Consider the following 22,391-nt stretch of genomic DNA (forward strand, 5'->3'; position numbering starts at 1 on the left):
GGCTAGAAAAAGGAGTCTCTAAACCTAAGAAGAGCACAATCCACATATGTAAAAGTGTCCATTAATTATTAGGGCTCCGTTCGTTTGTTGTTTACTGTTAGCCACTCTTGTACCGTTTGATGCTAGGGCTGGACTATTAGTTGAGTTGTAATTGTGAACCACTCATAAGCTTTTAAGTAGTAGTTGATTCTGTTTTTTGGAGTGTGTCTCCTTTTTGGTTGTTATTGTTGTTTATCACTGTTGTGTGATTGAAGGGAAATGAGAGGGGTCTCCTATATAGGAGAGTCTTAGGTAGAAATTATACGGCTAGTGATTAGGTGTGAAGTTTGTATAATTAGAGGTTGTTTAGAACTTCAAACTAATACTATTATAGTTGATTTCTTTCTTGGCTTGGATGCCCCCAGATGTAGGTGACGTTGCACCGAACTGAGTTTACAATTGACTTTTGTCATTTATTTCTTGTAATTTACTTCAACTTGTTTATTGTTATGTCTCTTGTTATGATGCCATAACATTGCGTTCGACATTGCGTTTGATATCATTGTGTCCTGACGTCGTATATGACATTTGTCATGTTGTGCCAAAATTTCATTAATCTTTATCTTTAATTCACCTTTCCTTCACTCACTCTAATCTTCTCTACGCTTAATCTTTGTTGCCGCTTAATCTTTGTTGCAATAAAGTAATTGATTCCTTTGCCCTTAGGGGCATTTCTTCATCATACCAAACAAAATGACTTCAACTTTTTTTTCCATGAAGTTGCAATACAATGTAAAAGACCACTTTCAAGAAAACTGGATTCAAACATGATGAACGAAATATGAAAGAATTACAGAAATTAACCTGTAAAATCACTGTCATGGGTTAGCATCGGTCCATAAAAGCCACGCCTACACTCGTCTCAATTGTATCTAGATTTCGTCATGCAATTACATGCTTAGAAATACTGGGACATGATTCTTTTGTGGTTTGAGAATTTCCAATTTCGAATGGCACCAACAATTACTAGGAGATGGTAGACTTTTATCTGTGTAACAACTTTAAAAGACTTTTATTTTCAAATATACATTTAAATTTAAATTAAGGGGACAGTTTTTATCCTTGTAGGCAAATTGCTTGTCTTTTATTCACTTTTCTGCCAATCCAGCACGGAAAGCAATTTCAATTTGGGACCAACAGCAGCTATCTTTTCTGTTCACTGTTCATGCTCCCTTCCTCATCATTTCCTTTCACTTTCATTGTAAACAAATATAAGTAAAAGTGAGTTGTCAAATTTGCTACCGTTGCCTTGGGAGAAATATTATCCAAACATAAATAAAATGTTACTCTTACAAACTTGGCGTATAAAGAAACTGTTGCAACGAGAATAAAGAGATATAAAGGCGGTTGCAACACACATGGTGTGGTACCTTGGAAGGAACACAAAACAGTTGTTAGATGGATATGGCCCCTTAACAAATTATGATGCTTTAACATCACAACATGATCATCATGAGAATGACACAATTCGATGAGCTTTCGTGTTTTGTTAGGGAATTTAGATTGAGACATCATATACACTATTTGGCATCACATGGCTGCCCACCACTATAGTATATATACAGTCCCTTCTCATCCTAATAATAATACTAATAATAATTGTGAAACAATTACACAATTTGCTATACTATCAAAGTTTGTATTATCTTCTTTTAAATAATGTAAGAAGGACCCGCGGATAATCATAGTTTACGTATGATATTGAAATGCTTGATTGAAAAACTTTATAATCAATGTTAAATATTCCACCCTTGACCTACCTGTAATATCAATCATAAATTAACATATTGTTTATCGATGCATGTATCATGCGTTTCATAAAATATGTCGGCTATGTATTTAAAAAAATTAAAAATGGAAATAAACGATCAATATCTAAAAATTATATCTTATTATATTTCAATTTAAGAATTGATGACACATACACTATGATAAAATCATTTTAAAATCAATTTTATTTTATTTTTTAGTTAACTTTTTATCCTAAATATGAATTGAATTAAAAAAAAAAGGATTTGATATCAAAATAAATTATTAATTATCTTTATAAAGTATAATTAAAAATAAAATTTAATAAAATATAAATAAAGTATATATTTTTAAAATAAAAATTGTAATGATTTTCTTAGAAGGTCGTCTTAACAAATCAACTTTATGTTTTATAAAAATTATTCATATATTAGGATGTCAATACAATACTCACCAAATGAAGATGAATATAGTATAATTAACTAATTGGCATTTTTTAAAAATGTAATAATTAATGCATTAAAATATTAAAATATGAAATAATATTAGAAACTAGAAAAAAAAATTCTGGAGAATGTTAGATCTTCTTTAAAGAATCATTGTCGTCCAAGAGGAAATATAACTGATGAATCTTCTTTAGAGAATCCTTGTCGCCCAAGAGACAATATAAATATTGGATCTTATTTGAAGAATTTTTTCCCACAAGAGGCAGTATAAATGTTGGATCTTCTCTAAATAATCCTTGTCGCTCAAGAGACAATATAAATGTTGGATCTTCTCTAAAGAGTCCTTGTCGTCCTAGAGACAATATAAATGTTAGATCTATACTAAAAGATTCTCATGCTTGGGAAAAACACTCATTATTTTTCCTTTGCGCATATCATAGAGTGTAATGTGACCTAGACCCTTTAGTAGCCAACATAATGAGTGACACAATGCCAGTTCCGTCTGAGGGACTCAAATTGAAGTCTCGTATGAGGAAATCAACTTGAAGTCTCACATAAGGGACTCAACTTAAACGCTCAAATTAAATCATATTTCCCTTTTGTAAGACCTCGTGCTTGAGGCACTATGTACTAAGATATGTTTATCATGCCTAAATGAAGAAAGCCCAAAAGAACCAATGCTAAGTTCACTAGAGATTGGTGAGTACCTTAGTGGTATCGCTTGAAGTAATGTTCGTGAGTACATGTGTCGTGGTTAGGTTGTCCATGACTTATTGTAAGATTCCCAAATTAGGCTTATGTTAATCAATGTAGTTTCACAATCCAATTGTCCAAGGAACATGGATGATAACGTGACCATCTTCACCAACATAATATATGTCCCTCATAATTATAGGAGAAAAAACATTCTCACTTGTCTCACACTTCTGAAGGAAGTAGAAGAATAACCATTCTTGGGTCAAAGAATCCAGACTCAAAAACTTTATTTGAGAGTTTGAAACGTGGGGGGGGGGGGGGGGGCATAGATGGCTTCTGAAATTATTTTTTTTAAATATAGAAACATATTTGATTTTTAAAAAAAGGTGTTGTAAAGAATCAGAAAATAGGGTTTATCATTATTATATTTTTAAATTTCATAATAATATAACTACACAAAAGATATTTGAATAATTTATGTAAGCCCTTCAAAACCCTCATTCACTACAATTTTGAGTTTCACCAAATTAAGGAGTTTTTAGTGTTACAAATAAAATCAAACCCTCCCAACCAAAACCCTTCAATTCTTCCCACTAAATCCTTCTATTTTTTTTAAGACTCTTCGTTCCTTTCCCCTCCAAACTCCCAAACAGGCCCAAAGGATCTTTATAAATACCTCAACTTTAAGGTTGATAAGGGGGTCATTCATTTTTCATCTTAACCCAAAAATACTGAGCTATTCACTACTCTGTGTAAGCTAACTCTAAACACCATCAAAAATCTTATCTATATATGTATATATATATAAGTATATAAGTGTACCATATAGTGTACTGATTACAAAAATCCTGAGCAAGTTGGCTTCAATTTAGAGGAGGAAGAATCAAATAATAAATACACATTAATAAGAAATAACACCTTATTCTTGATGAGGGTAACAATCAACAATGGAGTATCGGTTCAACTACCTCTAAAGGAAAGAAGAATAAGAGCTCCTCAACAAGCAGAGAATGCAAATATGGAATATTTTGATTATAAAATCCCTCATACCTCTTCTACTAAGGCTCTCCTCAACACCATTCTAAAAAATGAACAAGTCCTTCTAAAAAATCAACAAGAAAAAATGAGAATGCAAAGAAGGACTTATTCAAGAGTTTGTCATCTTGCTCGCAAGCTCGCTGAAACCAAAATTAGATCTTCGGGCATGTTTAGGGACAATGATGAGGAGATGAATTAGTTTTTTTCTTGTTGTTTTATTTGTTTTCATCTTTAATTTTTTTTATTCACTCTCCATGTTGTTTCCTTCCCTTGTATGCATGCTATTTAATTAATGAAGTAATAATTTCCTTTTTAATCATGTTTGATCTATGTGAACTATGTGATTTCCTGTTCAACTTTCCTATTTTGTATTTTTTTCTCGCCTTTTTTGATTTTGCCTAACGGGTCGAAGTATACTCTCAAAAGGAGTAAAGTATAATCTCTGACTGTGAGAAGGAGTTTAACCAATGCAAACTTTACCTGATTGTTTTCTATTTTACCACCTCCATAAGATATGCATTGTCATCATCAAAAAGTGGGAGAATATAGATCTAAGTTCTTGAACGTAATGTTAAGGTGATCCAAGTTGGTGGAGTTTATTGATAGCAAAGTTGTAATCAACTGATTGGTTATCTAGTTTTGATGATGACAACACTTGATTTCAAACGATATCTAGTGAAGTCCTTGAAGATAGCTCAAGCTGTCAAATATGATGTAGATATGTTCATCAAGCTATCCTTTGGAAGATATTCTTAAAGATCAACTCGTTTCTTTGAAGATAACATTATGGTTGTCAAACGATATTAAAGTAAAGACTTCTATTTCAAGGTTTTCCGGTGGTGATATCTTTCCAATTCTCTAATGATGGTAATCAACTTGAAGATATCTCAAGCCATATTAAGCTAGAAGATTCAAGGCTCTTGTACGATGCTAAAGTTAAAGATAATAAAGCCAAGACTTGAAGCTTTAGAGTTGTGAAAGAGAGTAAGTGTGAAAGCTCACTTGGTTGTATCCATCTGTGCGACCAATGTCTTATAAAGACACAAGAGTACTTTTGGAAATACTAAGGAAAAATCTCACACACACACACACACACACAAATATACTAAAAACATTTGAGAAACCTCTGTTATTTGTGAAAAACACCTAAAAGTTATTTTAAGGTCTAGATAATTGATTACATGATTTTCTGATTAATTGGAGGACTCTTTACAATTGAATAATAATTAGCCTTAATCACCCAATTGAGTATTTTCACTTTGTTGAGACTATTATGGCATGGGCCAAAAAGTAACCCGTAGTTACCTTGATGTCGTCACCAATGCTCGAGCGCCTTCTTTATCCTTTGGTACTGTGTTTTTGGTCTAGCAAAGGCCTTGGAGATAAAATCAATCGGGATTTTCTATTCCTTTGGTTCTTTGACAAAGTTGAATCTAACTGCCTCTTTAGAGACTTCTAAATAAAGGAATATAAGTTCTCTTGCAATGGGATGGGATATGACGAACAAAGTGGATAAAGCCAACTTTAGGGAAATGAGTGCTTACTGGCAATCAGGAGTCCATTCAAACTAGACTTTATTCTTCAACGACTTGTAAAAAGGGAGGGCATGTTGCCTCAACTTTGAAATAAATCTATTAAGATCTGTTAGCATTTATTTTAGTTTCATCACTTCTTTCCTTGAGGTGGGTGCGAACATTTGCATAACTACTTCACATTTGTTTGAGTTTGCTTTTATCCTCTCTCTGTCAGATAAAATTTCAGGAACTTTTTACTCTCAAGCTGAAGGTGCATTTCTAAAGTTTCAGCCTCATATTGTATTGTCGGACTCTTTGGAAGACTCGAGCAAGATGTTAATCGTGCAACTCTTCTTCATTTGACTTGACTATCATGTCACCCATATATAACTCTGATGTATTGCCTTTATCATCCTTAAAAACCTTATCCATCATCCTATAATACATTGTTCTTCATACAAAAGGGCATCACATTGTATTGGTAGTTCAATTGTTCGATCATGAAATCAATTTTTCCTTTACCCGAATCGTACATCAATATTTGGTTGCAACTAGAATACATATCCATGAAAGACAAGAGCTTGTATTTGGATGAACTATCAACTAACTTAACTATACTTGGGGAGAAAATATGAGTCTTTAGGACATGCCTTGTTCATGTCGGTGTAGTCAACACACATTCTCCACATCTCATTGGATAACCACTTGGTATACTTTAACTCAGAGATAAAACTAGTGCCTAGCAGCCTTAGACGGTTTTTTATTGCTTTTGACTTCTCGAGAGACTGTTTTCTTCACCTTTGTGACACGTACTAGGCATTAGGATTTATATTCAACCGGTGGCATGCCACGTTAGGATCTAACCCTAACATCAGATGAGGAGAGGCGGTCATGAGGTTGTCATTAGTTTTGAAAACGTTTACTAATCTTTCCTTTACTGCAGTGGGTAGGCTGACTCCTATCTTTATAGATCTCAAAGGGTTGTCATCCAATTGAATAGTCTCAAAGTCTCCACTTAGCACCGGTCTCATATTTTGTTTTTTAATCCCGGTCAATGGAGTCAATTCGTCATCTAATGGATGCCCTTCATCTTGAGCACCAAAGTCAATGGTACTCGCTATCTGGCTATCCTCCCCGGCCTCCTTTCCCGGAATGATAACTATATTTGTAAATTTATTCAATATTAATTCATGTATTCAAAGATATCCTAGGAGGTTGACTTTTATCATTGATCGGAAAAATAGAAATTGTACTATTTTGCCTCTTACAATAATAAGGGGTAAACTCTCCGGATGTCGATCTCAAGGACTACATAAGAAATATCGAGTTCAATGCGTGGTTAAATTAAACAAAATAATTTTTGGGTTTTGTTTGATACTTTGTAATAAGGAATACGTAGAATAAAGCAAAATATAAAAAAATGGCTTTTTTCACAAATATGAGGAAATGCTATGCTAAAGTGTATGATTTTCCTGGTTAAACCTTGAATCATGATTTCTTCAACAAGTTCCAAAATATTCAACTATAAGATCTTTAGAGTGTTTTCCTTTAAAGCCTTAAATGCAAACCTTTAGCCTTTATCCTAAATCCTAAGTCCTTAGAAATTTATGATAATCTCAAGTCTTGGTTACATCAAGATTTATTTCGGTAACCATAGATTATCCTTAGTCCTAAGTAATAAATTCTATAGTTTAATTGCACAAAAACCTTAACAATGACGGTCCAACCTAATTGTTAACCATGGATCAATCCTTGTTTGTCCAACAAGGAAAGAAATAAAAACATTATGCAATCAAATTGAAGAAGAAAAACATATAGATTAAAGAAATCCGAAATCAAAGGGGTTACAGAGTCAAATCAGGGACACCCCATAGCATTGGGGAGTTTAGCTACTCATATTGTTCAAAGTAATTTAAAAAACATAAGAATTAAACATTACAAATTAATGATGAACTTTGGTCTTCAATTGCTTCCGCTCATGAAAATTCTCCGTTATCCAATAATCTCATACACTTCAATTCTCAATCGTGAATTTCTTCTCTGCAAAAAAGGTCCCTTTTCTCTTCTAAAAAACTAGTATAAATAGTTGTAGATCACCTAAAAGCAATAGGAAATTCCCAGAATACTCTCGGGAATTACTTAACGCAAGAATCCCAAAAAATCAGAATATGTAGCACCTTAGCCATCACAGGTTGTGTCAGGTCACACGTGCACCCATGTTGGCTCCTGGTTTTCTACATAAGAACCTCCAAGTGCCAGACTTGCTGACATGTGCCGTGTCAGGTGACACTGGTACCTGTGTCAGCTCCCTGCTCCTCTTGCAAATCTTGGTTTTGTAACCTTCTCCTGACATGGCCTGTGTCAGGTGACATGGGTGGTTGCGGCAGGCCCTCTGGTTCCTTCTAAATGCTCTTCTGAATCCCCAGAACTCCCATTTTCTTCTCACGATTCCTTGGGCTTTCTACCTGGATTTGGAAACACAGAAAACTACCAAACCAGAGCATAAACACAACAAAATGGACATAAACTAAGGATCTTACAATGCAAAAATGAAAACGCAAAATATGAAATTAACTTGAAAAACAACAAAATTACAAAACAATGTGTTACTAATTTCATGGATTTACGTAGAATAAGTGACAAAAACATAGTAGAAATGGTGACCGATCACAACCCCAAACTTAGCTCATTGTTTATCCTCAAGTAAGGCTCTAAAAGGAAGATAGGTCACCCCAAATCATTTCGAATTGACTTACCACAATACCGATGATATCTTTCGCTACTTGCTTGCATGTTCCATCAACATTTCCTGCTTCCCTGATTCGAACACTCCACTACATTTCCACTTTGAAGCACCTCTTTACCTATCAACTTTTTCACGCTCCCACCAAATATCTTAGGGTTAAAGTGTTTTTGCTCAAAATCAAAGCATGCAATATCAACTCTTAAGCTTGAATACCATCTATCTTCATCTCACTCAACAAGGGGTTTTTAAGGTTGTAACAGGGTTTAGGGTTAGGTGGGATAAAAAAGGAAAATGGAAAACAAGGGGTTTTATGCTCAAACTCAGCGTCGTCCTTCTTGTCACTATGTTATTTTGCATTTTTCATAATCAGGGGTATCAGAAATCTTTTAACCCGGATTTCTACTCCCCACTCAATTATATCTCTTGAGCTTGCCTTTTTACTTTTATGGACTAGATCTCTCTGCTAGGTAAGTGCTTCTATTCTCTTTCTAAGTTTTCTTTCTCTTTTATTTCTTCACTTTTTTCTTTTTCTATTTTCCCCCGCAATTTAATAAGAATTAGATCAAGTAAAAATCACCAACAAGGGTGTCACATCATCATAAAAACTTCATAAACAATAGTCCTACTCCTTAATACGGGTTCTCCACATTTATTTGAAACTAAATTTCATTTATCATCGTAACACCAAAACAGATTATCTCGCAACAGAATTCATAATTTAAAACACCTTTAAAATAATCTTCATAAAACATCAATTAAACCTCATGGTTCATGAGTTATAACTCAAACATCAACATCAAATCCTTTGAAAGGTAATTCATCAAAATGCAATTCAAATTCATAGTCAAAGAGAACATAATAGTTCTAAAACATAACGACCCCGATCCTTATGTTACATATTAGAGCAAGACTCTCTTTAATCTAAACAAACGGTAAAAGGATGCCATGAAGCAATCCTCTAACTTCCACAGAATATCCCTGATTACTTGCACGTTACCCATTGTTAGGTACCAAAATGTGTATATATGTAGTATAGTTAGTGGTACTTTTCGATTCTATTTTGTTGCAAAGTTGTGAATTAACCCTTGTTTTTATGTAAATAATTGTATATTTAGTTTATCGTACAAATAGTTCTTAATTGACAAATTTTTGTCTATTATTGTAGGTGAATTTGGTATATGTTGAAGCTTGAGACTTGAAAAAGCATTAGAAGTAATTCAAGCAATTTTGGAAAAAAAGAATTTCTGGGCTTCAGAGCGCGCTAGGCGTGGTCAAAGCGCACTATTGGTGAAAAAGAAGGAGTTTTGGCCGAAAGTATTGCGCCAAGCCGGGTGTTAGCCCGCTTAGCGTGAAAATAAGGCGGTTTGCTCATTTGAGAGGGCGCGCTTATCATGGTCTGCGATATTTTGTTTTCCTTTAAATAGAAATCTTTAGATATTTTGTGACCTAGAAACTATTTTTGGAGCTCAAGAACTAAATATAGCACTGTAGCAAGGAAAAATCAAAGAATCAGAGCGTTGATCGGCGAGAAATCACCATTGATGCTTGATTATCTCTTCTCTTTACTTGTTTGTGAAGTTACCATGTCAATGACTAGCTAACTTTCTCTTGTGTCAAGATTAGAGGTAGTTAACCTAACTATTATGTATTTCTTTTGATTCTATGTATGTGAACAGGTTTATAATCAATATAGATGTTAATATTTGCTCTTATTGTTGTCTTTTTTTTGTCTTTGATCATTATTGAGAAATAAGTTCAAGTCTTAACCTAAGTTTTTACATCTATCAACAATCAACTCTAGAGATAGTTTTGCGAGCTGATATTCACTTGTGTTAGGCTTCCAAAGTTACCATATTGATAGTTAGGATGAGAGATCTTCTAAGGATCAATATGGTAAAACTCATAATATCGCTTTAGAGATAAACGGTGTTGAGAGGATACTTAATCATATTGATTATCTATAAGTTCACATGCCAGAGCATCAGAATACATATGAAATAGGTTAATGAACTTTAATCTTGACATGCTTTTTAATCTGTTAAAACTTAATCTTTTTACCTCTGTTAACTAAATCTCATGCAAACGCAGCTTTCCGTTACCAAAACCTCTTACGAAACCTTGGTCAAAGCATATTAAACTATAGAACAGCAGTAGTATCACATCAATCCCTATGGAAACGATAAAACAAATACTTGTCCTATAAAGTGTTTTCAACAACCACGTGGAGGCAACATTCAAACAGAAAGTGCGAGTATTTCATAAATATTATATAAGACATAAAGAATAGATATAATAATGGCATACAATTAATCAATCACATCTATACTGATACGACATATCCATCATATACACATACTCACACCTGCACTTATTTACAATATCATCATTTTAAATCATCATTCATGTCACAGATAATCAAGCATCATAAATTCACACAATATCACAACAATGCGATGCAACAACCATGGACTCATGCATGTGGTACTAATATGTCACTGATGATTCAATCACTGTTCTCCAAAGATCCCCACCATAGGATTGATTCCCGCTTGGAACCGGAGCACATCACAATATTGCACTCAATCCGCATAATAAGATTAATGGTTGTCACTGGACCAATGGTCCTATAACATCACTAGACTTTTGTCCTACAATATGCTATGAATGCATGATGCTCAACGTCACAAATATCAACGACCACAACTAGTCAAAATGGCATCATCATTCAAGTATTCATCAAAATCATTTCATTATCCAACATACAACTACACAAGCATCTTTGTCACCTTAAGACACAATCATCAATTAATTATGTTATCAATCAACATACAACACTCATCAAAATCAAGCATAGGAATACAAGAATTCACAAAACTAAGTTACATACAAAATGCCTCATAAACCTACCCAAACGTGCACAATAAATTCAAGAAAATTCTCATAAATTATATTAAAATACAAGCTTCCATATTCTGAAATTGTTTTTCAAAAATATCAAGTTTCGTCCCAGACTACCGCGCTAAGCGGGCTACCTATCGCGTTAAGCGCGACACCTACTGTAATATGGCTTGTTTCGTTTTCATAAGCGCGCTAAGCGGGCTATGCGATTTTTGCAAAAAGTCCTGCGCGACTTGCATCAAACCTGACCCAATATTTTATCCAAAAACTGATTTTAATCCTTATTTTCCTGCGATTTAAGGTCTATTAACCTAGTTCTAACATGGGTTATATTTCTTAAACACCAAATTACAAACATTCATCATACCTCAAATGATCTTTATCAAACCCTAAACCTTCAAATCCTCAACGACGGTGGAATTAAATCTAAATCATGTTATTACTCACCAATACAACAATCATCATCATCATCATCATCATCATCATACAACATGTTAACCATACAATCAAACAAACTATCATCATAGATCATCAATTCCATCAAGAACAACACAAAATCCCAACATACAATTACCAACCCCTTAAATCAAACATAATACTCATGATAACCCCATTACCTTAAGTTATTAGCCGAACTGATTCCCCTTTCGAATTCCTACGGTTGATCTCTTCATTCTCCTCTTCTTGCCCTAACTCTCTCTTCTTTCATCATGTTTTCTTCAAATTCTAAGTTGAATGAATGATTCTCCTATTTTCTCTTTTTATCTAGTTAGCCTTAGGGCCCTTATTATGAACTTCCTCATTTGCCCTTACTAACTTATCTCACAATATATCTTATTTTATTTAATTAAATAATAACAATGCTAATTAGACTATTTTATATTATTATTCTAACTATTATCTTAACTCAACTACCCTACACACATCACATAAGCACCACACCTCACATAATATCATCAACAAATCATCGTGATTTCTATAATCACATCAAAATATCAAATAATCAACTAAATAATTAAATATAATTATCGGAATATTACACAATGGGCTTTCTCGACCACGACCGTCTCTTCTCTTTCCGTTAACGCAACGTCCATAGTCGTCGCTCCCTTCAATGCTTCCCAACAACTCTGCTGAATCAATAGGACTTCCATCTTCAAGCGTCATAGACCGAAATCGTTCACTCCGGTGAAATTTTCAATCTCATACTTTGTTGAAGGCATCTTCTCCACGCTCACTGCACCAATTTGTTGTGAAAACGATGCCAAGAATATAGTATAATAGAGAACATAATATGAAGACAAGAAGAACAAGGATTGGTTATAACTGCTATTCTTTACTTTCTCTTTATTCAAGATTACAAATGTTACAAGAATAGCAAATAACCCTCTCACCATAAATTAAGATTTGCAATATACAATGATAAGAGACTAACATATTAAACTAAAGTGTTTTTTCCACAGCCAACTTAGGGTACAAACTAACTTAAACAATTGGACATACCAAATCAGTTCAATTCAAAATACTAACAACCCTAATATTTCGACACCCACATATTATAACACACTTTGACTACAGTATGTAGGTCTTCGACACATTCTTTGTCAAAACATGAAACTACTCTTCAATCCACTAAAGTTCGATACAATTCTCACATAATTAAAAAAAAGAAAAAGGATAATTTATTTTAGAAAAATGAGTTAGCCATCCATACAGTGTTTGAAAGCTCTTATCACTTGTAAAAACATGAAGAAAAAAACTCTTATCACTATTTTCCCAAAAAAAAGTATGCGAGAATGGAAAATAGAATTCCTTGAGCCCGCCTGATAGTGATGAGTCACGGGTGACGCATAAAGATGGATCACCGGCCATCGCCTTGGACTTTAGCCACGACACTGTTCCATTTCCTATCATATTTAATTCCTCCAAACAAGTCTCATTGTTTTTCTTCACTTAATTTTCAATCATTATTAACTTCTTTTAATAATTTATCTTATCTTATGTACTTGTACACATAAACATGTACCAAGCACTACTTTATACTTCAATTCTCTTTTCACTAGTAGCTGTAATGAGTACGTATTCAGAACCACATTAATAATCAATTAATCACGCATCACGCACCGCCCAGATTTGGCAATTGCGGCATTTTAACTTAATACTTGTCACATGTCACTTTCAATATAATCTGTATATAAATAATAACTTACTGATATAATTTATTTTGTCTGACTTATATAATTAAAAATCTTTACATAATAATTTAAATTGGTCAAAGAAACTGAAAATATGAGGTAGTGGTATGTAAAATTAGTCTAAGGTTGCAAACTCTTAGTACTCCTACTTGATATAATAATCTACCTTGAATAAATATTTTGAATGTATGTTTAAGGAAAAATCAGCAAATAGAATCTGAAAAGTGTTTTAAATGGATTTGAATTTGACTTTTAACCTTTAACTAATCTTAAATAAAAATGAGAATTAGTACTAATAAAAATCATAGGTAATTCAAGAAAGTTTAATATTACCATAATAATTCAGTTTATTTTCACACCCACCCACCCACCCATCCACCCTTTTGTAGCCATTTGTCTCTTCGCTGGTGAGGAGACAAAGCACCACCCAACCAGCAAACCATAACCAAAAACCAAAACCAAACAAAAACAAAAAAAAGAACAGAGAAAGAGAGAGAGAACACATACACACTGAAACTCACACACACAGACAACATTGTTTACTGTGTTTTGCACAAGGCACTGAGATCTAAACTATAACCAATATGGGGTGAAGGTGAAACACAAAATTCAATGTCAAAAATAAAATATGAAAAACAAAGAAAATTATAGGAGCTGAACTTGTTCATCGCTGCCACTGGAAATCACAATTCATTACCTCACAATTTTGATTTATTTTACTTTAATTTTGGTGAGTTAGATTGATCTTAACTTAAACCAATTTGATTGATTATATAGTTTCAGTTACATGGTTTACATCTGATTCGTTATTATCTATTCTTGTTACAATTTGATAACTGATTATTGATTTGTATTCTTCTAACTGATTATTGATTTGTATTTATTGGATCATCAGATCAGAATTTTGTTGATTCAGTTTTGGAATTTGAGAAACAAAATCCAACTTCAACCGATCAGGTATGTTTTTTTTTTTTTTACTTTTCAGATCAGTTTAAGAAAATAAAAAATGGATATGGATTATCTGAAACTGAAAAATTTGTAATCCTTTTGTTTTTATTTGTTGCTATGAATAGACACAGAAGCAGAAACTGTGATGACTTGTTTGACTTTGTAGTCAAACCATATTCATGTGGAGGTTTTGGTTCTTTAGGTCTTTGAAGGATTGATTAAGTTTCTACAACATCAGAATCGGCGATGGCAACTCTGTCTCAAGCTAATTCTACGAGAATGTATTCTTGGTGGTGGGATAGCCACATAAGCCCTAAGAACTCGAAATGGCTCCAAGAAAATATTACCGGTAACGCTTTCGATCTTTCCAGTTTTGGTAATTTAAGATATCAACTCAGTTATTTAGTTACACCGTCCTTTGAACTTATCTCGATGATATCTCGTGTTGCACAGATATGGATTTCAAGGTGAAGCAAATGATTAAGCTCATTGAAGAAGATGCGGATTCCTTTGCCAGGAGAGCGGAGATGTACTATAAAAAACGGCCGGAGCTTATGAAAATGGTCGAGGAGTTTTATAGGGCATACCGAGCGTTGGCTGAGAGATACGATCATGCAACTGGAGTGATCCGTCAAGCCCATCGGACCATGTCTGAAGCATTTCCTAATCAAGTTCCTATGATGATCACAGATGACATGGAGCCCGAGCCGCGTACTCCTGATACTCGCCACCCTTCACGTGCATTTCTTGATTCGGATGAATTAGAAAAAGACGCTCATGTTATCAAAAGAAACGGAGCAAATAGTGAAGAGAATTATTCTTCTTTGAACAATACAGGTTTAAGACAGCTCAATAACCTCTCCATCCCTCGAGAGCACGCCAAGTTTGCAGAAGGGCGTGCTAGAAGGGGGCTCAATTTTTTAGAGACGGAGGAGGAAACTAGCGAGCTGAAAAACGGAAGCCAAAACACTAAGGCTCAAGTTTCGTCTGAGTCGGAACGTGTGACAAAAGCTGAAGCGGAAATTTCAGCCTTAAAGGAAGCCCTTGCCAAATTACAAGAGGAAAAGGAAGCTGGGTTGGTTCAGTATCAGAAGAGTTTGGAGAAATTATCTAATCTTGAATTAGAAGTGTCTTCGGCACAAGAGATTTATCAAAAACTTGATGAACGAGCAAGCAAATCAGACGCTGAAGTTCAAAGCTTGAACGAAGCGGTAATCAAATTACAGAATGAAAGGGAAGCTTATCTTCTTCAATACCAGGAATGCTTGGAGAAAATAACCAATCTGGAGAAAAATGTTTCTTCTGCTGAGAATAATGCCGAAGAGTTTAACGAACGCGCTACTAAAGCTGAAACTGAAGTTGAGTTGTTGAAGCAGGACCTCGTTCGAGTAGAAGCTGAAAAGGACGCTGCTCTTGTTGAATATAAACAGTGCTTGGAGACTTTATCGAAACTGGAGAAGAGATTAGAAGAATCCGAGGAGAACTCTAGAAGGATTAACGAGCAAGCTACTATAGCTCGAAACGAAATCGAGGCTTTGAAGTTGGAAGTTGCTAAACTTAATGAAGAGAAGGAAGACAATGCTCTCCGGTATCAGCAGTGCTTGGAGATAATTTCCAGTTTGGAACATAAACTTTCGTGTGCCGAAGAGGAGGTTCGTCGGTTAAATTCGAAGATAGACGACGAGGTTGAAAAGTTACATAGTTCCGAACAGAAATGTCTTCTTTTGGAAACATCAAATCATGCTCTAAAGTCTGAGTTACAGTCTTTAGAACAAAAGACGGGGTCTCAAAGTGAAGAACTTAATGAAAAGCAGCAAGAATTGAGTAAACTCTGGAGTCGCGTGCAAGAGGAGAGACAGCGTTTCATTGAGGCTGAAACCGCTTTCCAAACTCTTCAGCATTTGCATTCTCAATCTCAGGAAGAGCTTAGATCTTTTGCTGCCAACTTGCACAGTAAAGCGGAATTACTCAGGAGTATGGAATCGTGTAAGCAGGCTCTAGAGGATGAAGTGCGCAAAGTCAACGAGGAAAACAAAATTCTAAACGAGGTCAAGGTTTCTTCTTCTTTGTCTATAAAAACTTTGCAGAGTGAGATATTGAATTTGAAAGACACAATAGAGAAACTCGAACAGGAGGTTGAGCTGCGACTCGATGAAAGAAATGCTCTTCAGCAAGAAATTTACTGTCTTAAAGAGGAGCTTAATGGTTTGAATAAAAAACATGAAGCTATGATAGACGAGGTCAGGTCAGCTGACTTAGATCCTCAGTGCTTCGGCTCGTCTGTGAAAAAATTGCAAGACGAGAACTCGAAGCTCAAAGAGATGTGTGAGGCTGAGAAAGATGAGAAAATAGCCCTTTTGGTGAAATTGGAAACAATGGAGAGACTTTTGGAGAAAAATTCTGTTTTAGAGAATTCCATTTCAGACTTGAATTCGGAGTTGGATAGTCTCAGAGGAAAGGTAAATGTTTTGGAAGAAACATGCCAGACTTTGCTTGTGGAGAAATCAACTCTTTCTTCTGATAAGGACACCTTGTTTTCTCAATTACAAGCCGCAACCGAGAAGCTGGAGAAGCTCTCTGAAAGTAACAACCTTTTGGAAAATTCACTATTTGATGTCAATGCTGAACTCGATGGATTAAGGGGAAAGTCGAAGATCTTAGAAGACACATACCAGTTACTTGATCATGAGAAGTCCTCTATCTTTTCAGAGAAAGAAGCCTTAGTTTCAGAGTTGAACACCACTCGCCAGATGCTGAACGGTCTTGAAAAACAACACGGTGAATTGGAACTTATGCATTCGGAGCTAAAAGGAGAAAGGGAGTCTGCACTTCAAAAGGTAGAAGAGCTATTGGTTTCCCTATACTCTCTGAGAGAAGAACATTGCAGAGTTTTGAAATTGAATGAAGACGAAGTGGCAAACAAGGAGTTACAAATTCAGACTATGCAAGAAGACGCAAAGTGCCGGAAAGAAGAATATGACGAGGAGCTCGATAGAGCTCTACATGCTCAAATTGAAATTTTCATCATGCAGAAGTTTATCCAAGATTTGGAGAAGAAAAACTTTTCTCTTCTAGTTGAGTCCCAGAAACTTTTGGAGGCGTCTAAATTGTCAGACCGAATGATTTCTAAATTGGAGACTGAAAGTATTCAAAAGCAAGACGATGTGAATTCTTTGTCAGAGAAACTTAAAATACTAAGAATCGGGCTGCTTCAGGTGGTGAAGACTCTTGACACTAACGGGAATCATTTCTTTGAAGACATGCTTGATGAAGACCAAACTCTCCTGAACCATATACATGGAAAACTTAAGGAGAGACAAGAGTCTTTTGACGCAATTTTCAACGAAAGCCACCACATGGCCGTTGAGAATTCAATGCTTTTTGCATTTCTTGAACAGTTGAAATTAAACATTGAAAATCTCATGAAAGAAAAAGGCGCGCTTATCGAAGAGTCCAGGATACAGTCTAAGAAGTTCATGGAATTGCAAATGGAGTTCCAAAAGATTTTGGAGATGAATCAAGAGTTGAAGCGGACAATAATCAAAGGAGAAGAGAGAATAGAAGGAATGACAGCTGAAATGGATAATCTACGCAAAGAGCAGTTGGACTTGGAAAAGAGCCACAGAAACTTACAGGAGGAAAACTGCACGATATTTGAAGAGAAAAAGTCCTTGATGGGAAGATTTAAAGATATGGGTGAAGAGAAAGATAACTTGGAAAAAGAAATATGTGTCATGTTCCATGAGACATTAGTTCAATCTAATATTTCCGTGGTTTACCAGAATATTGTATTTGAAAAACTCCGGGAACTGGAACAGCTTGGTCAAGAACTTGATAAGCTCGGTTCAGAAAATAATGACCTTGAGGAGAGATTGAAGATAATGGCACACAAATTAGAGAACGAAGAAAAGGAAAATTCTCATCTTAAAGAGTTATTTGTAAAGTCAAATGTTGAATTGAATTTAGTTGAATCTGTCAATGATCAATTGAGCTGTCAAATTAGAAATGAAAAGGAAATGTTGTGTCAAAAGGAAATTGTGCTTTTGGAAGCAGCTAAGACGTTTCATGCTTTACAGGCCGAGAAGAAGGAATTACAAAGAACAGTGGAAGATCTGAGAATTAGATATGATGATGCCACGAAGAAACTTGAAGAGCAAGCTAATCAAAATTTTAAGTTGTCCTCAGACAAGGACCGTCAAAATCAAGAGCTTGGAGACCTTTACGAAGCAAACCAAAATTTGGAATCTTTAATGAAGTCCCTACACCATGAACTTGAAGAAACTAAAATGAGGGAAGAGAAGCTAAATTTTGAAGTACGTGAAGGAATAAATGAGATTGAACAATGGGAAACTCAGGCTACAGCACTATACGCTGAACTGCAGATTTCTGCTGTCAATGAAACATTATTTGAAGGGAAGGCCTGCGAGCTAGCTGATACATGTGAGCATCTTGAGCGGATAAACAGCTCAAAAGACATGGAAAGTGAACAGATGAAAGAGTTAGTTAGCAAGTTGGAAGGTGATAATGCGAGACTATATGGTCAATTAGCTGCTTATGTTCCAGCTATCAGTGCTTTGAGTGATTGTGTGACATCCCTAGAGGTGCAGACTCTTGGACATGCAAAACATCATGACTATGAAAAACCGGAGGTATTAATTTCCTCTTTTTCAACTTGTAACAAACTATTATTACCTTTTCATGGATATAATTTGATTTTATGTGCGCTATAATCACCATTTCCAGGTTAAGAATTTGGTGAATGACCAATACACTGAAAATGGTCAACAGATAGATGAAGATCAGACTGTTACGAAACCAGATCCACTTCTTGAATTCCAAAACCTGCAGAGGAGGATCAATGAAATTTCAGTGGCAGTTAATAATTTGAACGTAAGTTTCAAACCGGAGAATGAAATGAGAGAGATTCAAGAAGCAAAGGAGAAGTCAAGGCCAGATAATCCTGTAACTGAGATTGAAGTACTGCCAAAAGACATCATGCTTGATCACATATCTGAAAGTTCATCCTATGGAATAAGCAGGAGAGGAACTCATGAGTCTGATGATCACATGCTTGAGTTGTGGGAAACTTCTGATAAGACACAGAAGATGGCAGGAGAATCGGTGGAAGATCATCATCAAAGAGGAGTGGCCAAAAAACCTTACAACAAACATCCTTCTGGAGATTCCTTGTTGGAAAAGGAATTGAGTGTGGACAAGTTAGAGATCTCAAGAAGATTGTCACGGCCGCGCGAAGAAGCCAACAAGAGCAAGGTTTTGGAAAGACTTGATTCCGATGCACAGAAGTTATCAAACCTTCAAATAACCATACAAGATTTGATGAAGAAAGTGGAAACTACTGACAAGAGCACAAAAAGGAAAGGTGCCGAGTATGATATGGTTAAAGAACAGCTTGAAGCTTCTCAGGAGACCGTCATGAAGTTGTTCGATGCCAACCGCAAGCTGATGAAAAATGTAGAAGAGGGTGCATTGTCTTCAAATGGAAAGGCAGCAGGAGAGTCGGATGAGATTGGAAATGTCAGCAGGAGGAGAGTTTCGGAACAGGCGCAAAGAGGATCAGAGAAAATAGGACAACTTCAGTTGGAGGTGCAAAGACTGCAGTTTCTTCTTTTGAAACTGAATGATGGAAGGGAAATCAAAGAGAAAACAGGAATGGCTGATCAAAGTCCGAGAGCACGTTTGCGAGATTATCTCTATGGCGTGACAAGAACCAACCACCAAAAGAAGAAGAAAACACATTTTTGTGCATGTGTAAGACCACCCACCAAGGGAGATTGATTTTTACCATATTTCAACTTCATAAAACATTAGTTTTCTTGTTTGTATAAATCATATTTTGATCTGTCTGTACATGTTTGTGCCTCATGTATTTGTAAGAAGAGGTTAGGATAGAACTTTGCCATTTCTTTTTCTTTGTTTAACTTTGAATAATCCCTTCCCTCCCTTATGTCTATTAAGTGCATGTGTGAGTCAATGTTTTCGGTTTGATATCTGAGATCAATTATTACACATAATTACAGTTTGTAATAACAAATATTCTATATCACTTTTTTATTAACATCCCTTAAGATTGTTTCAGAGGGAGCATTAATTTACCAAAAAAAATTGATGTAGATGCGGAACAATTTTGAACAAATATATGTATTGTTGTGATTCACAATATATATATATATATATATATATATATATATATATATATATATATATATATATATATATATATATATATATATATATATATATATATATATATATATATATATATATATATATATATATATATTATTGCGGATGATGTGTTTTGTGTTTTGATTGCTGAATCTGGTGATGTTGTTGGTAAAGAACAAATGGCTGTTGTTATTCGCTATGTTAATAATGAAGGTTTGGTAAGAGAAAGGTTTCTTGGCATTGTAAGTGTTAAAGAAACAAGTGCTAGGTCACTTAAGGAGGCACTTGAGAAGTTGTTGTCTATTAATGGCTTGAGTATATCTAACATTAGGAGGCAAGGATATGGCGGAGCTAGCAATATGAGAGGTAAGTTTGGTGGTTTGAGAACTTTAATCGAAAATGAGAATCCATCTGCTTATTATGTGCATTGTTTCGTCCATAAACTTCAATTGGCACTTGTTGCATGTGCTAAGGCTCACAAAGATGTTAGTGGTTTTTTCGGTAAGGTCAATATGCTTGTTAATTTCATTCGATCTTCTAATAAGAGACAAGAATTACTTCAGGACAAACAAGTAACTCAGTTTGCTAAATTGATTGAAGAGGGGCAAATAGAAACTGGTAGTGGATTAAACCAAGAATCATCTATTGCTAGAGCGGGTGACACTCGTTAGGGTTCCCACTTCAGGACTCTCACTAGTTTGATGAATTTGTATGGTCCCATTATTGAGGTACTTGAAGAAGTTGGAAATGATACGTCATTTGAAAAATATGGTGAAACTATGCTTTTGTTAGATGTGCTTCAATCATTTGATTTTATCTTCATGTTATATATGATGGTTGAGATTTTAGGATTTACAAATGATTTGAGTGTAGCGTTACAAAAGCGTGATCAATATCTTTTGATTGCTTTGTCACTTGTCAATGCTACCAAACGAGAATTACAAGATATGATGAATGATGGATGGGAAGAGTTTATATCTAAGGTTGTTGAAATTTGCAATATGCTTGAAATTGATGTGCCTGACATGGATGCATCATATGTGCAAGGGAAGATACCTAGGCGACATGCTACAACTTCTAGTGTTTCTAATTTGCATCATTATAAGCATGATTGTTTGCTTAATGTTTTAGATTTGCAGTTGCACGAGCTCAATGCTAGGTTTGATGAAGAGAATACTGAACTTTTAGAATGTGTTTCATGTTTGAGTTCATTATCGTCATTTGCAGCTTTTGATGTGAAAAAGTTATTAAGGATGGTTGAACTTTATCCAAATGATTTTGTAGATGTGCCGGAAGTGGTGATGCGACATGAACTTCAAAATTATGTTTGATGTCATCCAAAATTTGCAAAATTAAACGAACTTTCAGATCTTTGTGCAAAACTTGTGGAAACAAATAAGTGCAACACATTTGATATGGTTTATAAACTTCTGAAATTGGCTTTAGTCTTGCCGGTTGCAACTGCAAGTGTGGAACGTATTTTTTTAGCTATGAAGTTTGTAACAAAATGAGTGATCAGTGGTTAAATGACCGTCTTGTAACTTTTATAGAAAGAGATAGTCTTGGAACCATTAACAATGATGTTATTTTAGCTCATTTTCAAGAAATGAATGATAGACGATTTTCATTGTAATGTATTGCATTGAACAATATTATTATTCATTTTTAATATGATTTAGTTTGTACTTTCGTTTATATTTAGCCACACCAATATATATTGTCTGGATCTGCCCCTGGTTGTGAAATTGATATAATAATTAAAAGAAAAATTATTCAAAGATTAATTACACTAATAAATTTGATTTATGGATAAAAAAAATGACAACCTATCTTCAACAAAAATAATTTTTTGTACAATAAGATACCAATGAAGTCCAATACATAGGCATGACAATAAAACCCATATCCACGGGTATCCACCAGAACCCGTCCCAAA

The 22,391-nt window shown here is 34.8% G+C and overlaps 1 protein-coding gene and 1 pseudogene across 2 annotated transcripts; both read left to right on the plus strand.

Moving 5' to 3' along the window:
* The first annotated feature begins 13,678 nt into the window (after window positions 1–13,678).
* On the plus strand, window positions 13,679–20,365 carry LOC131644431 (protein NETWORKED 1D-like). Of its 2 annotated transcripts, none has more exons than XM_058914927.1 (5): window positions 13,679–14,051; window positions 14,217–14,278; window positions 14,395–14,618; window positions 14,723–18,918; window positions 19,013–20,365. In XM_058914927.1, exons 3-5 carry the CDS (start codon window positions 14,516–14,518, stop codon window positions 20,063–20,065), a joined length of 5,352 nt encoding a protein of 1,783 aa, XP_058770910.1. In that variant the 5' UTR covers window positions 13,679–14,051; window positions 14,217–14,278; window positions 14,395–14,515; the 3' UTR covers window positions 20,066–20,365. The 2 variants fall into 2 exon arrangements, with proteins under 2 accessions (XP_058770910.1, XP_058770911.1); XM_058914928.1 differs by having other exon boundaries at window positions 14,472–14,618.
* Window positions 20,366–20,566: 201 nt separating this feature from the next.
* On the plus strand, window positions 20,567–22,088 carry LOC131656694 (uncharacterized; annotated as a pseudogene).
* The last annotated feature ends 303 nt before the right edge of the window (window positions 22,089–22,391 follow it).

Source organism: Vicia villosa, linkage group LG1 (assembly GCF_029867415.1).
Source record: "Vicia villosa cultivar HV-30 ecotype Madison, WI linkage group LG1, Vvil1.0, whole genome shotgun sequence".
In the NCBI taxonomy this organism is placed as follows: Eukaryota; Viridiplantae; Streptophyta; class Magnoliopsida; order Fabales; family Fabaceae; genus Vicia; species Vicia villosa.